Source organism: Ammospiza caudacuta, chromosome 1 (genome assembly GCF_027887145.1).
Source record: "Ammospiza caudacuta isolate bAmmCau1 chromosome 1, bAmmCau1.pri, whole genome shotgun sequence".
Lineage (NCBI taxonomy): Eukaryota > Metazoa > Chordata > Aves > Passeriformes > Passerellidae > Ammospiza > Ammospiza caudacuta.
Window position 1 is genome coordinate 22,366,906 of NC_080593.1, and position 15,955 is coordinate 22,382,860.

Consider the following 15,955-nt stretch of genomic DNA (forward strand, 5'->3'; position numbering starts at 1 on the left):
GACCTGAAAGCCTTGAGCAGTTCCATGGTCCTGTAGTGGGGGACACTCTACTGACTGAAAGAAAGAAAATCCCAAGTCAAGAGAGCTTAAAGTAGCTAAGATATAGGAAGTAAATAGGTGTAGAAAAAGGGGATAAAATGGAGAAAATAAGCCAAGATTTCAGGAAAGACAAAGAAGGATATAGTCTCTCTGAAATCAAATTAACTTGGATATTGGTGGCTAAAATGTACATGAGTGCAAAGCAGAAATTGAAACAATCTCCTTTTCACTGATACTTGATCTGTGTCCCAAGTTCTGGATAGTCATAAGAAATGCTGGCCCAGGGGAGATGGATCCTACAGCTGTTGTCAGACACTCCTTGGTGTAGCCTGGGATGAGTCAGCCCCAGAGCTTCTCACCGACGTGGGACAAGGAGTCAAACACAACCTGTGTGGCTCCAGCTTCCCCTCAGACGCCCGAGCAGAGGGGGCCCATGGTGGGCAGCACGGTGGGCACTCTGCAGGTCAGTGTGGTGGACTCCTCTGACCAGGCTGAGATCAAGGCTGTTTCCCCGTGAGCAGCTGTGCTCTAACAAACAGGCTCCTGTGCTCTCTTTAGGGGTGCGCCTCAAACCAGAGGCACCCACGCATTGTAGCTGCTTTCAACAATGGTTTCACATCTTGTAGAAAACAGAACAGGGTTTCCTGATCAAAGCACAAAACTACCAACATAGCCTACATATTTTCTCACCTTTAGCCTGATGTTGATTAATTATTTTTTTAGGATTTGAAAAATAAAATCAAAAAGCATTTAATGTCAGATGCCTAAAATGACTGTGCTATGCGTCATGTAAGTGACTACTGGCTTCTGAAACAGCTGTAATTGTAATGCCTTTCCCTCCCTCTGGTAAATGGACATAAATATTCACAGGGCTGGGTACATTACGTTAGGTAGATTATTCATTCATTTGCTGGAAGAAGTATTTGCAAATAAATGCTATTAAAAAAGAAAAGGACTGAAAATCTCCTTCATAGTCCTTTAACCAATGTCAGTGCATTACAGCATAGCTGAATTGGTGAGACACTAATAGGTAAGCTATTCTGAAGAGTTGATGTCAGTGAGAATTTAAGGGATGTTTGAATTGTTTTTCTAATTTTGCATACAAATATTGCTATTGTGCAATACTGAATAAATTTATCGCATGTGTAGTAGGGCTTATCAGTGAAAGCCCTACTACAGAGAAACCGGGGGGAATTTTTTTGAGTAGAGTCAGCTGGATTTTATTAGAAAGATATACATTTTATTTGCAGAAGAGGAGAGGCAAACATTCATTTTCATTGTATTCCTTTACTACTTAGTTACTCTTGGAGGTTCCATTAGCTTTGGAGCACTAGTGACTACTTCTGCTTTGGTCTTTTTTTCCAATCAAGCATTATTATTATTTTGTTAGCATGCCTTTCTACTTAGAAGAAGGAAATTGCCTTACCCTCAGAGCAGAGTTCATCCTGTCTGATGTAGTCATGTGCAGAGCAGATGTGGAGTCTAAGCCCCCTACTGCCAACTCTTTTTCTAGTCAGTGAAGAAAGATGAGCACTTCTGGAGTAATTTGTCTCTGAAATCCACCTCAGGATGTCAGGGATTTCACACTGAAATTGTGAAATACACCATTTGATGTACAGGGTCAAGATGATGGTGTTTGTCTAAGTACCAAACCAAAGCTCAAAGAAGATGAGATGAACTCCTACATGAGTGATAGTCAGTTCTTGGTGCCATGTCAATGGCTTGGGAAAGCGTTTATGGAAAAGCAGTGTTTGACAGGATGAAGTGTGATGCTGTGGAATGTCCCATGGATTTACAGTCTCAATTTCCAATTTCAGGGAGGAGAACATTGCTATTATCAGGGAAAAATTCGAGGAAATTCTGTATCATTTGTTGCCTTGTCAACATGCCATGGATTACAGTAAGTCTGCTGTTTTGTTTTTACTGATTTTTGTTTATCATTCTTTTAAGCCAAATCAAGTTATTTATAGGAAAATAATACATGAATATAGTAAAATAAGTGCTGTCTATTTTCCTACTACTTTGTCACCAATATTAAGTATTCAAAAATCTTCAGAATATACTTTTTTTCCCCTTTTTTTCTAAATTCAGGACTAATGGCAGTGGCCAGGTATTGTTTTAAGATAACTTATTATAGAGATGGCAGAGTAGAAGTAGCTGAAAACATCCTATTCTACAAAAATAAAAACAATGCCAATGAATTATTTGGAAATTGTGTTCCTTTCTTGTTGCTATAATGATGTGTACTTTATTTCTTTTCTAGTATCTTTACAAAGGAAATATCATTTTAGAATTTATCTTGCATTATCCATTTTTGTTAACAGAATTTCTGGCCTTAAGCTGTGTGTATGGGGTAATACCTTGCATATAGTAAAATCTTGAAAAATCTAGAAGAAAATGTATGAGGGTGAAAAAATTTTTCTTTGAAGTACATAATTTTACTTACAAATAAATCCTCTGTCAAGTGAAGGTTACATGAAGCTGTCTATGGATTGTACAGCTTTTGGACCTGTCTACTTTTGGCACTATTGAATGATGCTAGTCAGGCTTTCAGATCAACCTAGTGCCTGTCACACCTGGGAATTACAGGATCTCAGCACCACTAATACTGACATCAGCTTGAAAAGGCATGGCACCAAGTGAGCCTGTGTGGAGTTCACCTGAGCTTTACCTTTTTCTGTGGAAGCAGGGTTTAGCTGATGGAAATCTTCTTCAGCCTATTGTCTATCTACAATTATTCTGTATTTCTGGTGTCAGTCATATAAGTACTTTTATTTGAGTAGTGTCTTTCTTTTATAGTTGTATATTCTTTGTTATGAAGGGAAGAATGCCTGCAGAAGACTTGCCATCCTTGCACTTGTCTGGTTTACAGCTGTGCAGCTCAAGAAACTTGAGCCCAGTTTGAAGCATGGACAGTGAGCCTAAAAATAGTATCTTCCTAATGCATCCTGAGGCACTGCCTGGCTTCCATTAGCAGGGATCCATTAGGTCTTGGCCCTTGCTAACTCCTAGGAGAAAAGGCAGGAACAAAGGAGAGCCTGCATATGTCTTTTCCTGCCCTCTTTCTGTGAGTTTATGCTGAAAACTGACTCTTCTGCTGCTCTGTGTTCTTCAATGGCCTGATATCCAAATTGATCCCTTCTAAGTTACATGATAGATGATGCATTTTTTTCATTGTATAATTCAGCTCTCTCTTGAAAGACATCTCCCTGTCCCCTCTCCCCATCCCCCCTCCATTTTTTCCCCTGATACAATAAAGTTTGAGCTGAGTTCTTTGACACAAGCTTACTCTAGTCAGGCTGCTATTTCAAACATCCAGTACAAGAAAGTAATGTTTCCTGAGCTGTATTAAACTCACATTCTCTGCCACTGCATTTCCATCATTGCAACTAGCTCCTACACAGCTGATTTTAAATGATAAGTAATTACTAGAAACTCACACTGGCAATCAGAGCTCCTTAGCTTCAGCCCCACTTTGGAATATTTTGCTGGAATAATGGTCGCTGAGCAGAGTTGTCTTCTGCAAGGTCTGGGCAGGAGCTTTGCTTTCATAAGTTTTAGGAAGCACACAAGACAAAACAGATGCCTTTAAGAGAATAACAAGCTTCATATTTCTAAAGGTCATGCCAGTCTCCTCTTTTGCATGTTAGTACCTCTAGATCTCAGCCAGTAACAGCAGAATTATTCATACAGGTGAAAAAATGTTGAGGTTTTTTAATCATAAGTTATGAGTTCTTCTTTTAGTAATGTCTGCTTCACATCCTTCCTATTATGAGTTAAATCGATCACATCCGGCTGACAGAACACCTGAAATTATGGATGTCTTCTTAATGACTTGGCTAATGACAAATGTACCTCTGCCACCGTAACTTCGAGCAAGCCGTTTTGCTCGGATTTTTGTTTTGTTTGTGTTCTGGGGGTGCTCGGTAAGCCCGGTTCCCCGCGCTTAGCCCGAGCAAGGCGGAGTGCCGAGCGGTGTCAGCGGAGCGGGCACGGCCGGGATCGTGCTGCCGCCTGGTGGTGACCGCAGAAACTGCGGTCCCTGCCGTGAGCGCCGCTGGCACGGCGACGAATGGGATTGCCTGAAGAACACACATCATCGAAATGCAGGCTTTTGAAATGTTTGCTTTCTCTGTAACACACCCATGAGCGTGTGGTTTATTCAGAGCGCACTAGGTCTATGGTAGCTGGTGGGGAAAGAGCCGTGGATGCTTTGAGTGGTCAGGTCTGTAGGTCAGCAGTGACTATTATTCTTGTCACTGCTCAGTGACTTGGTCAGAGGTCAGTGCTGCTGGGAGCAGCACTCTCACGAGAAGCTCTTTGCTGACAGTGCTTCAACTTGCAGACCCTGCTCATCTAAAGTTGCAAACAGAGGAAAGGAAATTTGGACTGGTAAAGAGCTACAGGATCTTCCCAAGTCTCATCTCATTTCCAAGCAAAGAAGCTCCAGCAGATGCTAGAATATTTTGCTTAAACTGTAAAGACAGTATTTATTTCTAAAGAATAGGCATGTGTAATTTGACAGCTGAAGCAGCTTTACATTGTAGTTATGCTCATACTTGATATATGTGATACAGTCAGTAACCCAGGTTACTTCTGTGAATGTCAATTTTGCTGATAAAAAAAGCTGCATAAGAAAAAAGAAAAGGATTTGTTTTTGTTGCTTGTAATTCATGTTTGTTTTGGATTTTTTAACAGTAATGTAAGTAAATAAATAATCTCACTTTCATGCTGTTGTTGTTGTGTGCTATGTGCCAAATTTGAATTTACAGCTCATATTTAGGGCCAAGCGTAACACTTTAGTAGTGACCCTTTGAAAGGGACATGCTGATACAGCCTAATCCCAATCATGTGTGTATGCCACTGAAGTAAAGGAAAAGTTACTTAAAAGTATTCTGGTTTGGTTGAAGATCAGAATGTATAAGAAATAACATTTGATTTTCTGCTCTTACAGATTAGTATTTGTATCAACATTCTCTTTAAATGAAATGCTAAGGAAAGAGTTAATAAAACAACCTATTAAAACCTAAGGATAATTCAATTCAATTAAATACCATTTTTATTTGGGGAAAGATATGCATATGCTCCAAATATGTGTTCCTAAAGACAGGTCCCTCATTTATCTGTTGTAGATAAATATCTCCTGCGTTGGAGTGGGGGCTTTGAACTGGATTTTCAGTTGGTTAAATTAGTCCATTTTGTGTTTATATATGTTATAGGGAAGCTTTGTAGAAGAAGAGTCTGCTTCACCACAGGAGAAAATCTTTTTTTCTGAAGTGAAGAAACAAATGCAATCCAGAATTGCATTCAGTTCCTGAAACCATTTTAAACTCTTCCTTCCCCAAATATTAAAATTTTTAAAGTATATTAACTTTAAGAAGTTACTTCCATGTCGCACTAGTGTTTCTTTATTAAATCTGTAAACATTTCCTGCTCTTGACAGTGGGATGTTCTATGATGGAAACCATACTTACCTTATTGAACCAGATGAAAACTACACTTCAGATGTAAGTAGAACTTACAGTAGTCCTGCTGTGTTTTTTTGAGTAGCCATCCATGGGCACAGGGTAGGCATAAGGCCATGGGACCAAAGGGTCATCCCCTCATTCCCAGTTCATTTACCTCAAATGTGAGACTCCATCTTCACAGACAAAGGCAGACCTGCAAAAATTAGACATTAGTGATGTGTCTGTATGTGTGTGCTCTGTAGCTCTTGGCAGTAGAGCACTGCAGCACTAGGAGAGGGTCCCTTGGAGCCTGTGAGTGCCCAGTGCCCTTCCCTGGCACTTGCTGCTCTGCGTTTATTACAGCACTCTCCTCCTGGTTCTTCCTTGACTCCAGTTCAGCAGCTCCTGGGACTTTTCATTGTCTCTCCCTGAGCAGCTCTGGGAGCCCAATTTAGGCCTAGCTCTGTGTGCTCAGCCTCTGTGTTTGAGGTACTCAGATATAAAAGGTGATTAAATGTGGCATTAGCAATCACATTGCAGCTGGGGAAGGAAGAATGTGGAGTAATGGTGCTTTGCAACTTGCATGTTCTCTGGGGTGTGCTTTGGGTGACAAGAACCTTTGGAATTGTCTGTTTAATGATCATGAGATGGATTAATTTTTCCTGATGTAATATGGACAATTATTCACTATTTCAGGATGACTTCCATTTCCACTCTGTTTACAAATCCAAGTTGTTTGAATTTCCTTCAGTCGACCTGCCATCTGGTATGATTTTTAAGTATTCATTACTTACTGTTTTATTCTAAGGCCAAATTTGTTGATTATATTTGATAGATCATCTTCTGAGAGTATATTGTTTTGTTATATATACACCTTCTTTTACTCAAATAAATTAAAAAAAAAAACCACACACACTGAAAAAACCCCATTTTGAAACAGTGAAAGCACAGGAAAAAATCTGATAAAAAAATCCTGAATCTAATGAATGAAATCTCTCCTAGACCTTCACGTTGTGATATGTGTTTCTTTTAACAGGGCATGTGGTCTGTGGTGTGAATTGTGTGCTGGTAGCTGTAGGGAGGAAAGGGCTGAGGTAGCCTAGAGGTGATGAAAATTAACACCACCTTGATGGTGGTTGATAACTCTTCATGGGTTTTTCTGGTTTTGAGATACAGGATGAGTACCGTGGAGTGAACATAAGCCTGGGAGACAAGAAATTGCCCAGTGTCATTTCTGCTCAGTGACTCTGATCCCCAGTCCCATCAGCATCTTTCACAGTGCTGGCTATGATGAGGGCCGTGCGTTTCAGTGCAGATGAATTTGGAGGCAGAAGTGGTGTCAAGTGCTTGTAGTGAGGAATGCCCATATTGTGTGTGGAGGGAGAAAGGTTTTCTAAAAAAAAAATGGGTTTTCATCTGAGAGGTTGGCTTGTTAATTGAAGCTAAAATTGCAGTATTTGTGACATATCCCCATTCTGTCAAGGATTTGTTACAGATGTGTTTTCCTGGCCTACAACGCATATCCTAGATAAACTGTCCTTTGTAGACACTGACATTTTGGTAGAAACCACCTCCAGTCTGATTTCTTCAGGAGAGTTACAGATGTTTGGTTAATTGTTACAAACTGTTTGTCCTATGGCAGCATTTGGATCTGAGGTCTTGAGGTGCTGAGTGCTGCACGCAGGCGGGTCCATCCCTGGAGCGCAGTTTGTGCAGGTGTGCCAGTTGTTAAGCAAAGCAGAATCATTCAGGGAGCTAATGAGAAAAGAAGAAAAAAAAAAAAGGAACTTGCTACAATCTGATTGCCTTAATTTCAGTTCTGAAGAAGGAATCTGAATCCAAACAAAGCCACTGTCCCAGCTTGGTGCCTCCTGTCCTGGGATGATGATTGCCCAGGCAAGGCAGAGGCAGTGTTGGGATGGAGGGACATGAGCACAAAAGGCTCATGACTTTTGTGCAAGGCAGTGACTTCTGTGTCACAAAACTTCCTGTGTACCTTACACACGTACCGTGCTTGCTCCCTGTGCTGGCAGAGATGATAGTGTAATGAGAGCAATTTATTGAACATAAGGCTGAATAATAGAGTGCATCATTTATCACATTTTCTTGACGCAAAAGATTGGAAATAATGCAGCCAATGCTGAGTTTAAAATAAATCTTCTATCTCAGGTTGTTAAACTAAGACACTGCTAGTGTTGGTTTATCTATAAGCTGTTTTATAAAATTTCCTAATAGTGAATTTTATGTTTTCAAGATTATGGAATAAAATTGTTTTCTGCTTTTAAAATTATGAAAAGGGATTAATTGCAAGTAAATGCCCCAGTTTCACCTCCACCAGAGTTTCTTGATTTTTGAAAAACTGTCAGACTAGGGCTTCATAGTCTTGTTTTGCTCATTTGTTTTCCCACAAGGATCCAGACATGCTTGTACAGTTTTGATTTTATTACAGATAACAAATAATTAGTCGCTGGCTTTGCTGTACAAAGCCCAGCACATGACATAACGGAACATGTTGCCATCTAGATTGAATTAGAATCACAGGATTGTAGAAAAGGTTAAAAAGGAAATTCAGTTGCAGAGTGCTAGTCTTCTCAGTTATGCAAGTATTTGTAATGTGGATGAGAGGTACAGGTGCTAATCTTCCATCATTTTATGTTTAGGGTCCCATGTGTGGAGAAATAGACTCTAATTCATAGTCTACTCTCCCACATGCTCATACTTGGTTTTGTAAAATTGTTTGAAAAGGTGCTTCTGATGTTTGTAGTGAAAATTACAGTACATGTATAATATATCCTCATTAGGAAACCCACAATTTTTCTTTGTCTGTAATTATTCAATTTATCTCTGCCTGTAAGTCATCCTCCACGCACAGTCACAGCTTCAGGGGATGAGAGCTCCTCTGCTTCTTCCCTGCCAGTCTGGAGAGGTCAGACTTCTGTCTTGACTTGACTTTTTTTTCTTTAATTAACATTTACAGTTAATTGCTACTAGTATTTTTGTGAATGATTTTTTGAAAGCACTACAACAAAATTATTGTTAGCAGTAGCAAGCACTGTGCTGGCATATATCATCATAGCTACTCTCATAATTTATCAATTTGACTGGCCTAAGGAGATTTTTCCTGAAGTCAAGATTTTTCTCTTATCTTTAGAAATGTGTGTAAGGTGAGATTTCCACTCAGCATTTCCACTGCATTAGGAATGAACTGGGTAGATCACCAGCTTCAATACTGATGTTAGAAAGGGAAAAAAATTCAAGTGGTAGGGATTACTCAGCATCAGCAATAGTAAAAGCACACACTATTCTATCCCAGTTAAATAGCAATGTACTTTATACATTCTTTTGCTCCCTGGGTATTAAGAAAAACCCCACAAGCTGTTGCAGAAAAGAATTTATTTTACTGTACTTTGCAATGGTCTGAGGAATAATGAAAATTTTAAATAAGGAAGCTTGAGCAGATGACTTGGCACACTTAGAGCATTTGACCTTATATTTACCAGACTTTTTTTCTCACAATCTCTGTTGAGATCCACAATGCCTGCCCTGGCATGGTTTTAGATAACAATATGTTATCAAAGGTGCTGTTTTTCAAGTAATACATAACAGATGTCCTTTTCTTTTGGGATCACATGAAAAAATATGTAGATACAGCACTTAGGAAGATGATTTAGTGGGACTTGGCAGTATTAAATTTATGGTTGGGCTTGATTTTAGCAATCTTTTTCCAATCAAGATGATCCTATGATTTTGTGAATCTCCATTAATTTTTTTTTTGTGGCAATATATTCCCATCAAAATATCTGCTAGTATCTCTCAACTATCAAGATTCCCTGTGATTTTGCTGGTTGTGTTCTTTTGCCTGAGGATCTTTGACTGGAAATGCAACCTGTGTGCATTTATCCATCTTGTGAGTTATAAGGTAATATTAATGTGTGTTATGGTAATGGCTGCATCATTTCCCTTAGACATGACTGACTTCTGATTGTGAGTGAAATAAGCACTGGTAAAGTTATCTGAGAATCGATATATATACTGTAAATTATTATTTTATTGATTGAAAAGTGTTATTTTTACCAGTGTCATTAAGCATGTTATAAAATCAAAAATGACAGGTTGACATCCAGTTGTGTGGCACTAGAACAGTCTAAACTAGTTAACATACATAAAGCATAATCAAAAACATTGTAAAAAGGTTTCCAAGATCTAGTTTCTCATCATCGAAAGCTCGACAGTCTGCAGGTCTTTAAGCAATAAATAAGGAGCTTGGGTGTGATTGAATTTATCCTTGATCATTTTTCTAAAGAAAGTCCTCTAGTGCATTGGTGTAACCATGAAAACATTTTAAAGCAGAGAGCCTGTGATTGTCTAGGTTGCTCTGTGAAAAGGTATCTGCAAACCTCACATACCAAAATGTCGCCATAGTCCCTCATTTACCCAAAACAATACCAGTTATTCATGCTTTGTTTTCCTGTTTTGCCTTATTAGTAATTTGCCACTTTTGGTTAAAATTATCCCTTAGGCCTGGCAATATCTTGTCAGATGGGCAACTCAGCTTTGTGTTTTAAGATTTTGCTGATATGGCAGCCCTGTCAAATTCCTATCAGCATGTTTTTAATCCTATTTTTGAACCTCATGCAGAAATTGTACAATTAACGTACAGCAGGAAGTGAAGCTGTGAGAAACTTCCCTGTCTCACCAGCAAAACTGAACTGCTCAGGAATTTGTAAAACAAGCAGAAGTTGTGTACAAAGATATGTGAACTGGAAGTCTCTTAATTTACACAGCTCCATCAATCCTACAGCACTATAGGAGTGTCCTATAAACACTATAGGACTATTTACTTCTCTGAAGGACTGGTAAAATCACTGAAAAACTGAAAGAAGTTTTCAGTTCCTTGAAAATGAAAGCATGTCCAAAGCTACAGAAAGCACAAAAGAGGGAAAGCAGAGAAAGGAGAAACATTATTACAAACTGAGAAACTGCAAACATTGAATTTGCATGAATCAAAAAGATCTTCTTGGGGTTATGCAAATAGGAAACACATTTATACAAGATAAGGAAAGAGCTGTATTTTATATAGAGAAAAGAGAGGCAGGGACTATGAATTTAAATTTAAATATGTAAAATTACTTCTTGGACATTTGAAAGGGTAAGAGCAAGTGTTATCTTCTGCTTAGTTTATGATGTATCCTTTTCCATGAGGGGCTACTAATAGATTTGGTGAAAAGGATTTGGCAAAAGAATAAACTACTTGATGCTTATGATTAGAGATTTAAGAAGTTAAGGACACAGAGGGATTAGCAGTGTTGGCAAGTGAGCATTGCCAAAATCTTGTAAGGTTTCTCCCAACTCTGACATATTTTGCTTTGTGAATATAATCGCCTTAAAGCATTAATTCTGCTCTTCTTATTAATTTAGGTAGCTATTGCAAGAGCTCTGTGAATGTCTGCTGAATTCCTGAAAATGTGATTCACTCCATGGAAGCACTATGCTAATAATATTTCATGCCCAGTATTGGTGAAATTTTGGCATAGAACATCTGCTGTGCTTTCTGAAGCGTGACACCCACAGATCATCTGTTTCAACAGACCCAGATTATCACTAGTAGAGTTTTTAATAAGAGCCCTGTTACTGGGAAGCATCTGTAGTCTTGCCTCCCTTCTAGCTGGAAACTTGAAAAAATGAGTTGTTGCTGCATCTGAAGTGCTGAAGAATGCCATACTACTGTCATGTTGCATCAGGGTCACTAATTGCTGGGCTATATTTTTGTAAATATTCCATGTATTTGTCTGTGTTTTCTGCTTAGAATTCTGGCAGACGAATAGTACATCACAGAATTTTGTTGTAAGGCCAAGACACAAAAGAAGGAAAAGGCAGGTATGTGCCAATATGCTTGTTTGTAAGGAACGTGCCGTCAAGTTTGTTTCATGTCTGCTGAGTTAATTTGTCCAGATGGAGTCCTGCTGCTCCTGCTGGTTTGGCAGGATCTCTATATCAATACAGCTAATACAAAAAGAGGTATCTAATGTAAGCTAAACATTGATGGGTTCTCTTGGACACTGCCTCCCTGAAGAGTTAGGAAATTTTTAAATACTGCTATATGGCAAATGAAAAGGTAGGTAAAATAATTTTGCCCATTTTGAGTATAGTTTTATCAGAAACTCCTTTAATAAAACCTATCTATTTTGTAATATTTTGCAATAGTGGCAGGTAGCTATTTTATCTCACTTTATTTTGTTTCAAAATAAATATTCTAAATGGAGACTTCATTCCCTGTTTATTAAAGTAGGGAAGCCACTAAGTGCAGACGTCTGTTACCAGTTACACTCTGTATTGTTAGACTCTAAATTACAATCTCTCCATAGGTTCGTCAGATTCCACGTAAAGTTGAAGAGGAAACAAAATATATTGAGTTGATGATTGTAAATGATCATCTAATGGTAAGACTGACACATTTCAACATCTTACAATTAGCATCAAATTGTCTTAATTTATCCAGAGAGCATAACAATAAAGAACACTATTAGGCTGCAATAAATTCATTATGTTCTTAATAGAAGAAATTATGGTTTCATTAACCATTGATGAAGCTGGTTTTGAATTTTTGCAAGTTAATTTCACCAAGAATGCAACTAGATCTGAGGATCAGAAAGAAGGGTCAGAAATTAAAAAATGTCAGTGTGACTTAAGCTAATGATTTTCTTTCTGGCTTTCCTGAGCATTTCTCTTAGTTACAGGCACTCAGCAATCCATAGTGCAGTTATTTCAATTGTACAGCAGCTGGTGAGAATGGGGAGATTAACAGTGACCAGATTTTTTTTAAATGTCCCAATCAATGTAGAGAAAATGATTTTGTTAAACTTTTATACTTTCTCTGGGAGAATACAGTGGGGTTTTTAACACAGTGGAAGACACATAATAACAGTGTATTGAAGAAAAGCCAGACTCATTCAAGTGAGAAAAACCACAGATTTATGTCAGTGAAGATGATTTATTAAGCATTTAATGAAGGAAATATCAAAGGAAATGGCAAATTCTTCATCACTTGCAATTTTCAAAGGTAGCTTCAAACACAATGGATTTCCTCTTAATGTAACTGGATAAAGTTCAGCCTGGCACTGCTCATCCAACTGGTGACATTAGATGTTTTTATGGTCCCTTATGGCCTTAAAATCAAAATATTTCTATAAATCTTGTCTACTTCTTCTGTGATGTGCAGCAATTCTCTCATGCAATACCTGAATTAGCAAAAATAGACGTGAGAGCGAAAAAGTGTAGAAAAAGTGTGCCTCTGTCCTTAGACAGCATACTCCTCCACGAGCTAAGTTTGAGGAACATAGGAATAAATTCTTGGATTAAAATTAATCATTTTGGATGAAAATTCCTTAAATCATAGTAACTGTGCTTGATCCTAAAGAGCTGAAGCCACAACATTTCCTTTGGGATCCTCCTCTCTGTTCAGGCAGATTTTCTTCAAGGACAATGTTTCCTAATTTTGTCTAATCACAGCTACTGCAAGAGTCAGTCCAGTTAGGAGTTTATTCTCTGAGGTGAGTGCCAGTGATCAAAGAAGCCAAATAATTTCCTCCTGTGAGAAGGAAATATCATTTGCTGTGGGCTTAACTTTCTTGGTTTTGGTGGTTTCCCCCCCATTTCTGCTTGAAAGGATGCCCATCCTATGCCCTAGCTGTGGAAAACTTCTTGCCCACTAAAAGATCCTAACTTCCAGAAAATATAGACAATTTTCATTCCAAAATCAAGCATCATGGGGCACAAGGGGGCAAAACATTTCTGAAAATCTTGTACACTTTCTCCTAAATTCTTCTGAGATACCTGTGACTTTCATGCCCATGATGCTCATTCATAACTGTTTGGGTTTTTTTCTGCAAATAGGAGTACCTGGACAGCTGTTTCTAGTGCCATTTTTATAACACTGCATTACAAATTTCAGTAAAGGTCTGAAATTGGAGTCTGATCACTGAAGTGGTTTGAACCACTTACTGTGGCTTTATAGAGTGTGCAACTATACAAGAGGAAAACAAGAAAACACCTTAAGAGAGAAAACTGCAACAAAAGGGAGTCTGATAGATTAAAACACAGATGCAGGCACTTCTGGGATAACATACCTTAAGGAGTCTCAGCTATGGAAATTTTTGTTCCTAATTTCTTCAATGGCATTTGTGATTAATTTTAAAATGGGCAACAATAGTGATAATGAAGAGAGTAACAGAATGTTACTGTTCTTATATCATTTTCCAATAAAGATTCTAGGATACTTTCTAAAGAAGAAATTACACAACAGCTGTTGTAAAGTATATCAGTAATGTGCATTTCTGAGCAATTTCTTACTATTGGTTGTGAACATTACACTCAGCACAAGAGACAAAACCTTGTGCAAGGGCTTTATTGTTGATATAATTGCTTTTTACTTTATGGTGGTTTGGAAATGGACCTTGTTTTTCTGAATCTGATCCTGTTACTGTCTGTGTTTTTTCACAGTGTAAAAAGCACCGCTTGTCAGTCGGCCATACCAACAGTTATGCTAAATCAGTTGTGAACATGGCTGATCTGGTAAGTATCACTCAGCTATATGTGCTTTTATGTGTGAGATGAGTATAAGATTCTCCTGATGATACATGCAGGAGTTTTCAATTCATGGTGTAACAATAATAATGTATGTGAAGATTGCAAATTTTCATCTAGAACCACAATCATTCACCTCTAGAGGCTTTGTGCAACATAAAGCATCAGAGGGGTTTTATTTTGTGGCTTTAAACATTTAAATATCCTGCTGGATTGGTCCCTTGAGTCTGAGTTGTAAAGAGCACCTTAGATATGACAATTTCTAGTGCAGGATCCCTGTTTTGACAAATTTAAACCCAAAAGACAATCTGAAATTCTAATGCATTAAAATTTCTCCAGAAGTGCACTTGAATAAATGAGTCAGAATAGGGACATACAGGTGAACTATGTGGATTATCTTTATATGATAAATCAGAGAAGCTGCTGGCTCTTGCACCTCACCACAGCAAAGTATTAGAAAAAGAAAAGTATTCCTAGAAGAAGAAAATGCTTGAAAGTATTTGGTGTGGAGTGTTAATGCAGCATTGAAAGTATGTCCCTTTTTTTGTGATTCAGCCAGCAGGAGTTGAAATACTCCTATAGACATATATAACTGAGAAAAATTATGGCTTTATAGATCATTATTCTGCATAAGAGGGCCCTTGTGTGTCATGGGATGAGCTGGCTGTTATAAAAGACCCATTACATTCAAATCTTTGAACTATTTCGAATGTACTAATTTTTCAAAAATCACATTTTTCTTGTATGTACCTCTGCCTATGTAGGCTAAGAGAAGCCTAAGAGAATGGATTAAAAAATTAAGCCAAAAATGTTGGTTTTACCTGATTTATATGTTTGTTGATTTTGAGGGAAATAAAATCACCTACAAGAATGCAAAATGTGCTAGAATAAGCTAAATATTTAGTTATGTAAAAAAGCTGTTAAAAAAGGGGTAAATCTCATCTTTGTTCTATTTGACAAATATATTTGTTCATTCTGTTAATGTACTAGATATATAAAGAACAACTTAACACCAGGATAGTATTGGTTGCCATGGAAACCTGGGCTACTGATAACAAGTTCACCATATCTGAAAACCCCTTGGTGACTCTACGTGAGTTTATGAAATATAGGAGGGATTTTATCAGAGAGAAAAGTGACGCAGTTCACCTTTTTTCGTACGTAACCTTGTGTGATGTTATATTACTGGGGTTTTTTCTTTCCTTGGGGGTTGCTTCTCACAAATGGCTGATGCATCTCCTTCCTGTTGTGTGTGTAATCCAAAATAATTCAGAAAATAAAGTTTCAGATGGGGAGGTGGGAGAAAAATTAATTCACAAACTGCCTGCCAGTGCAACCAGAGGCTTGACTCTTATTTTCGTTTTAACATACTAAGCCTGAGCTGCATGCACTGTAATCCTTTGTTATTCTGTGCAACCACCTACTCTACAAGTGCAGCTATCTGAAGAGTCATGCATGGTTCCACCTCAAAGGTTGACTTCTTCAGCAGTAGAGCACGGATTATTTAAAGGCAGAACGTTGGTTTTGGAACCAATGAGGTTTTCTGCTGAAGTGCACTATGGCATGTTTTACTTTGTTGAATGACCTGCATGCTGCAGGATTACTGAAGTGTTTCAGATCCTCAAAACAGTTTGTTCTCCCAAGACATTTGAGCTATAAGAATACTAAATTGAGAAGAATGTTATTTTCTCAAAGTATCTTAATTGTTTTGAAAATAAGATTGATATAATAAAATATATGTGCAAAAATACAGGAGAGATATGTGGCTGAGGTTTTTGATCCACACACACATGCCAGATGAATATCTCTGTTGGAGTCCTTTTTTCTCTCTGCTGACTGTTTTAGGAGCCTGTAAGAATAAACCTAACCTAAACACCTCACTTCAC

At 38.0% G+C, this 15,955-nt stretch overlaps 1 protein-coding gene across 5 annotated transcripts in view; it reads left to right on the forward strand.

The window, feature by feature from the left end:
- The window catches only part of ADAM22 (ADAM metallopeptidase domain 22), a 131,240-nt gene that overhangs the window by 69,366 nt on the left and 45,919 nt on the right, over window positions 1–15,955 (forward strand). For all 5 annotated transcript variants that reach the window (XM_058817595.1, XM_058817603.1, XM_058817612.1 and 2 more), the window contains exons 4-9: window positions 1,857–1,939; window positions 5,483–5,546; window positions 6,183–6,252; window positions 11,852–11,926; window positions 13,986–14,057; window positions 15,060–15,226. In XM_058817595.1, coding sequence (XP_058673578.1) covers window positions 1,857–1,939; window positions 5,483–5,546; window positions 6,183–6,252; window positions 11,852–11,926; window positions 13,986–14,057; window positions 15,060–15,226 — 531 coding nt within the window. The remainder of the gene's footprint in view (window positions 1–1,856; window positions 1,940–5,482; window positions 5,547–6,182; window positions 6,253–11,851; window positions 11,927–13,985; window positions 14,058–15,059; window positions 15,227–15,955) is intronic.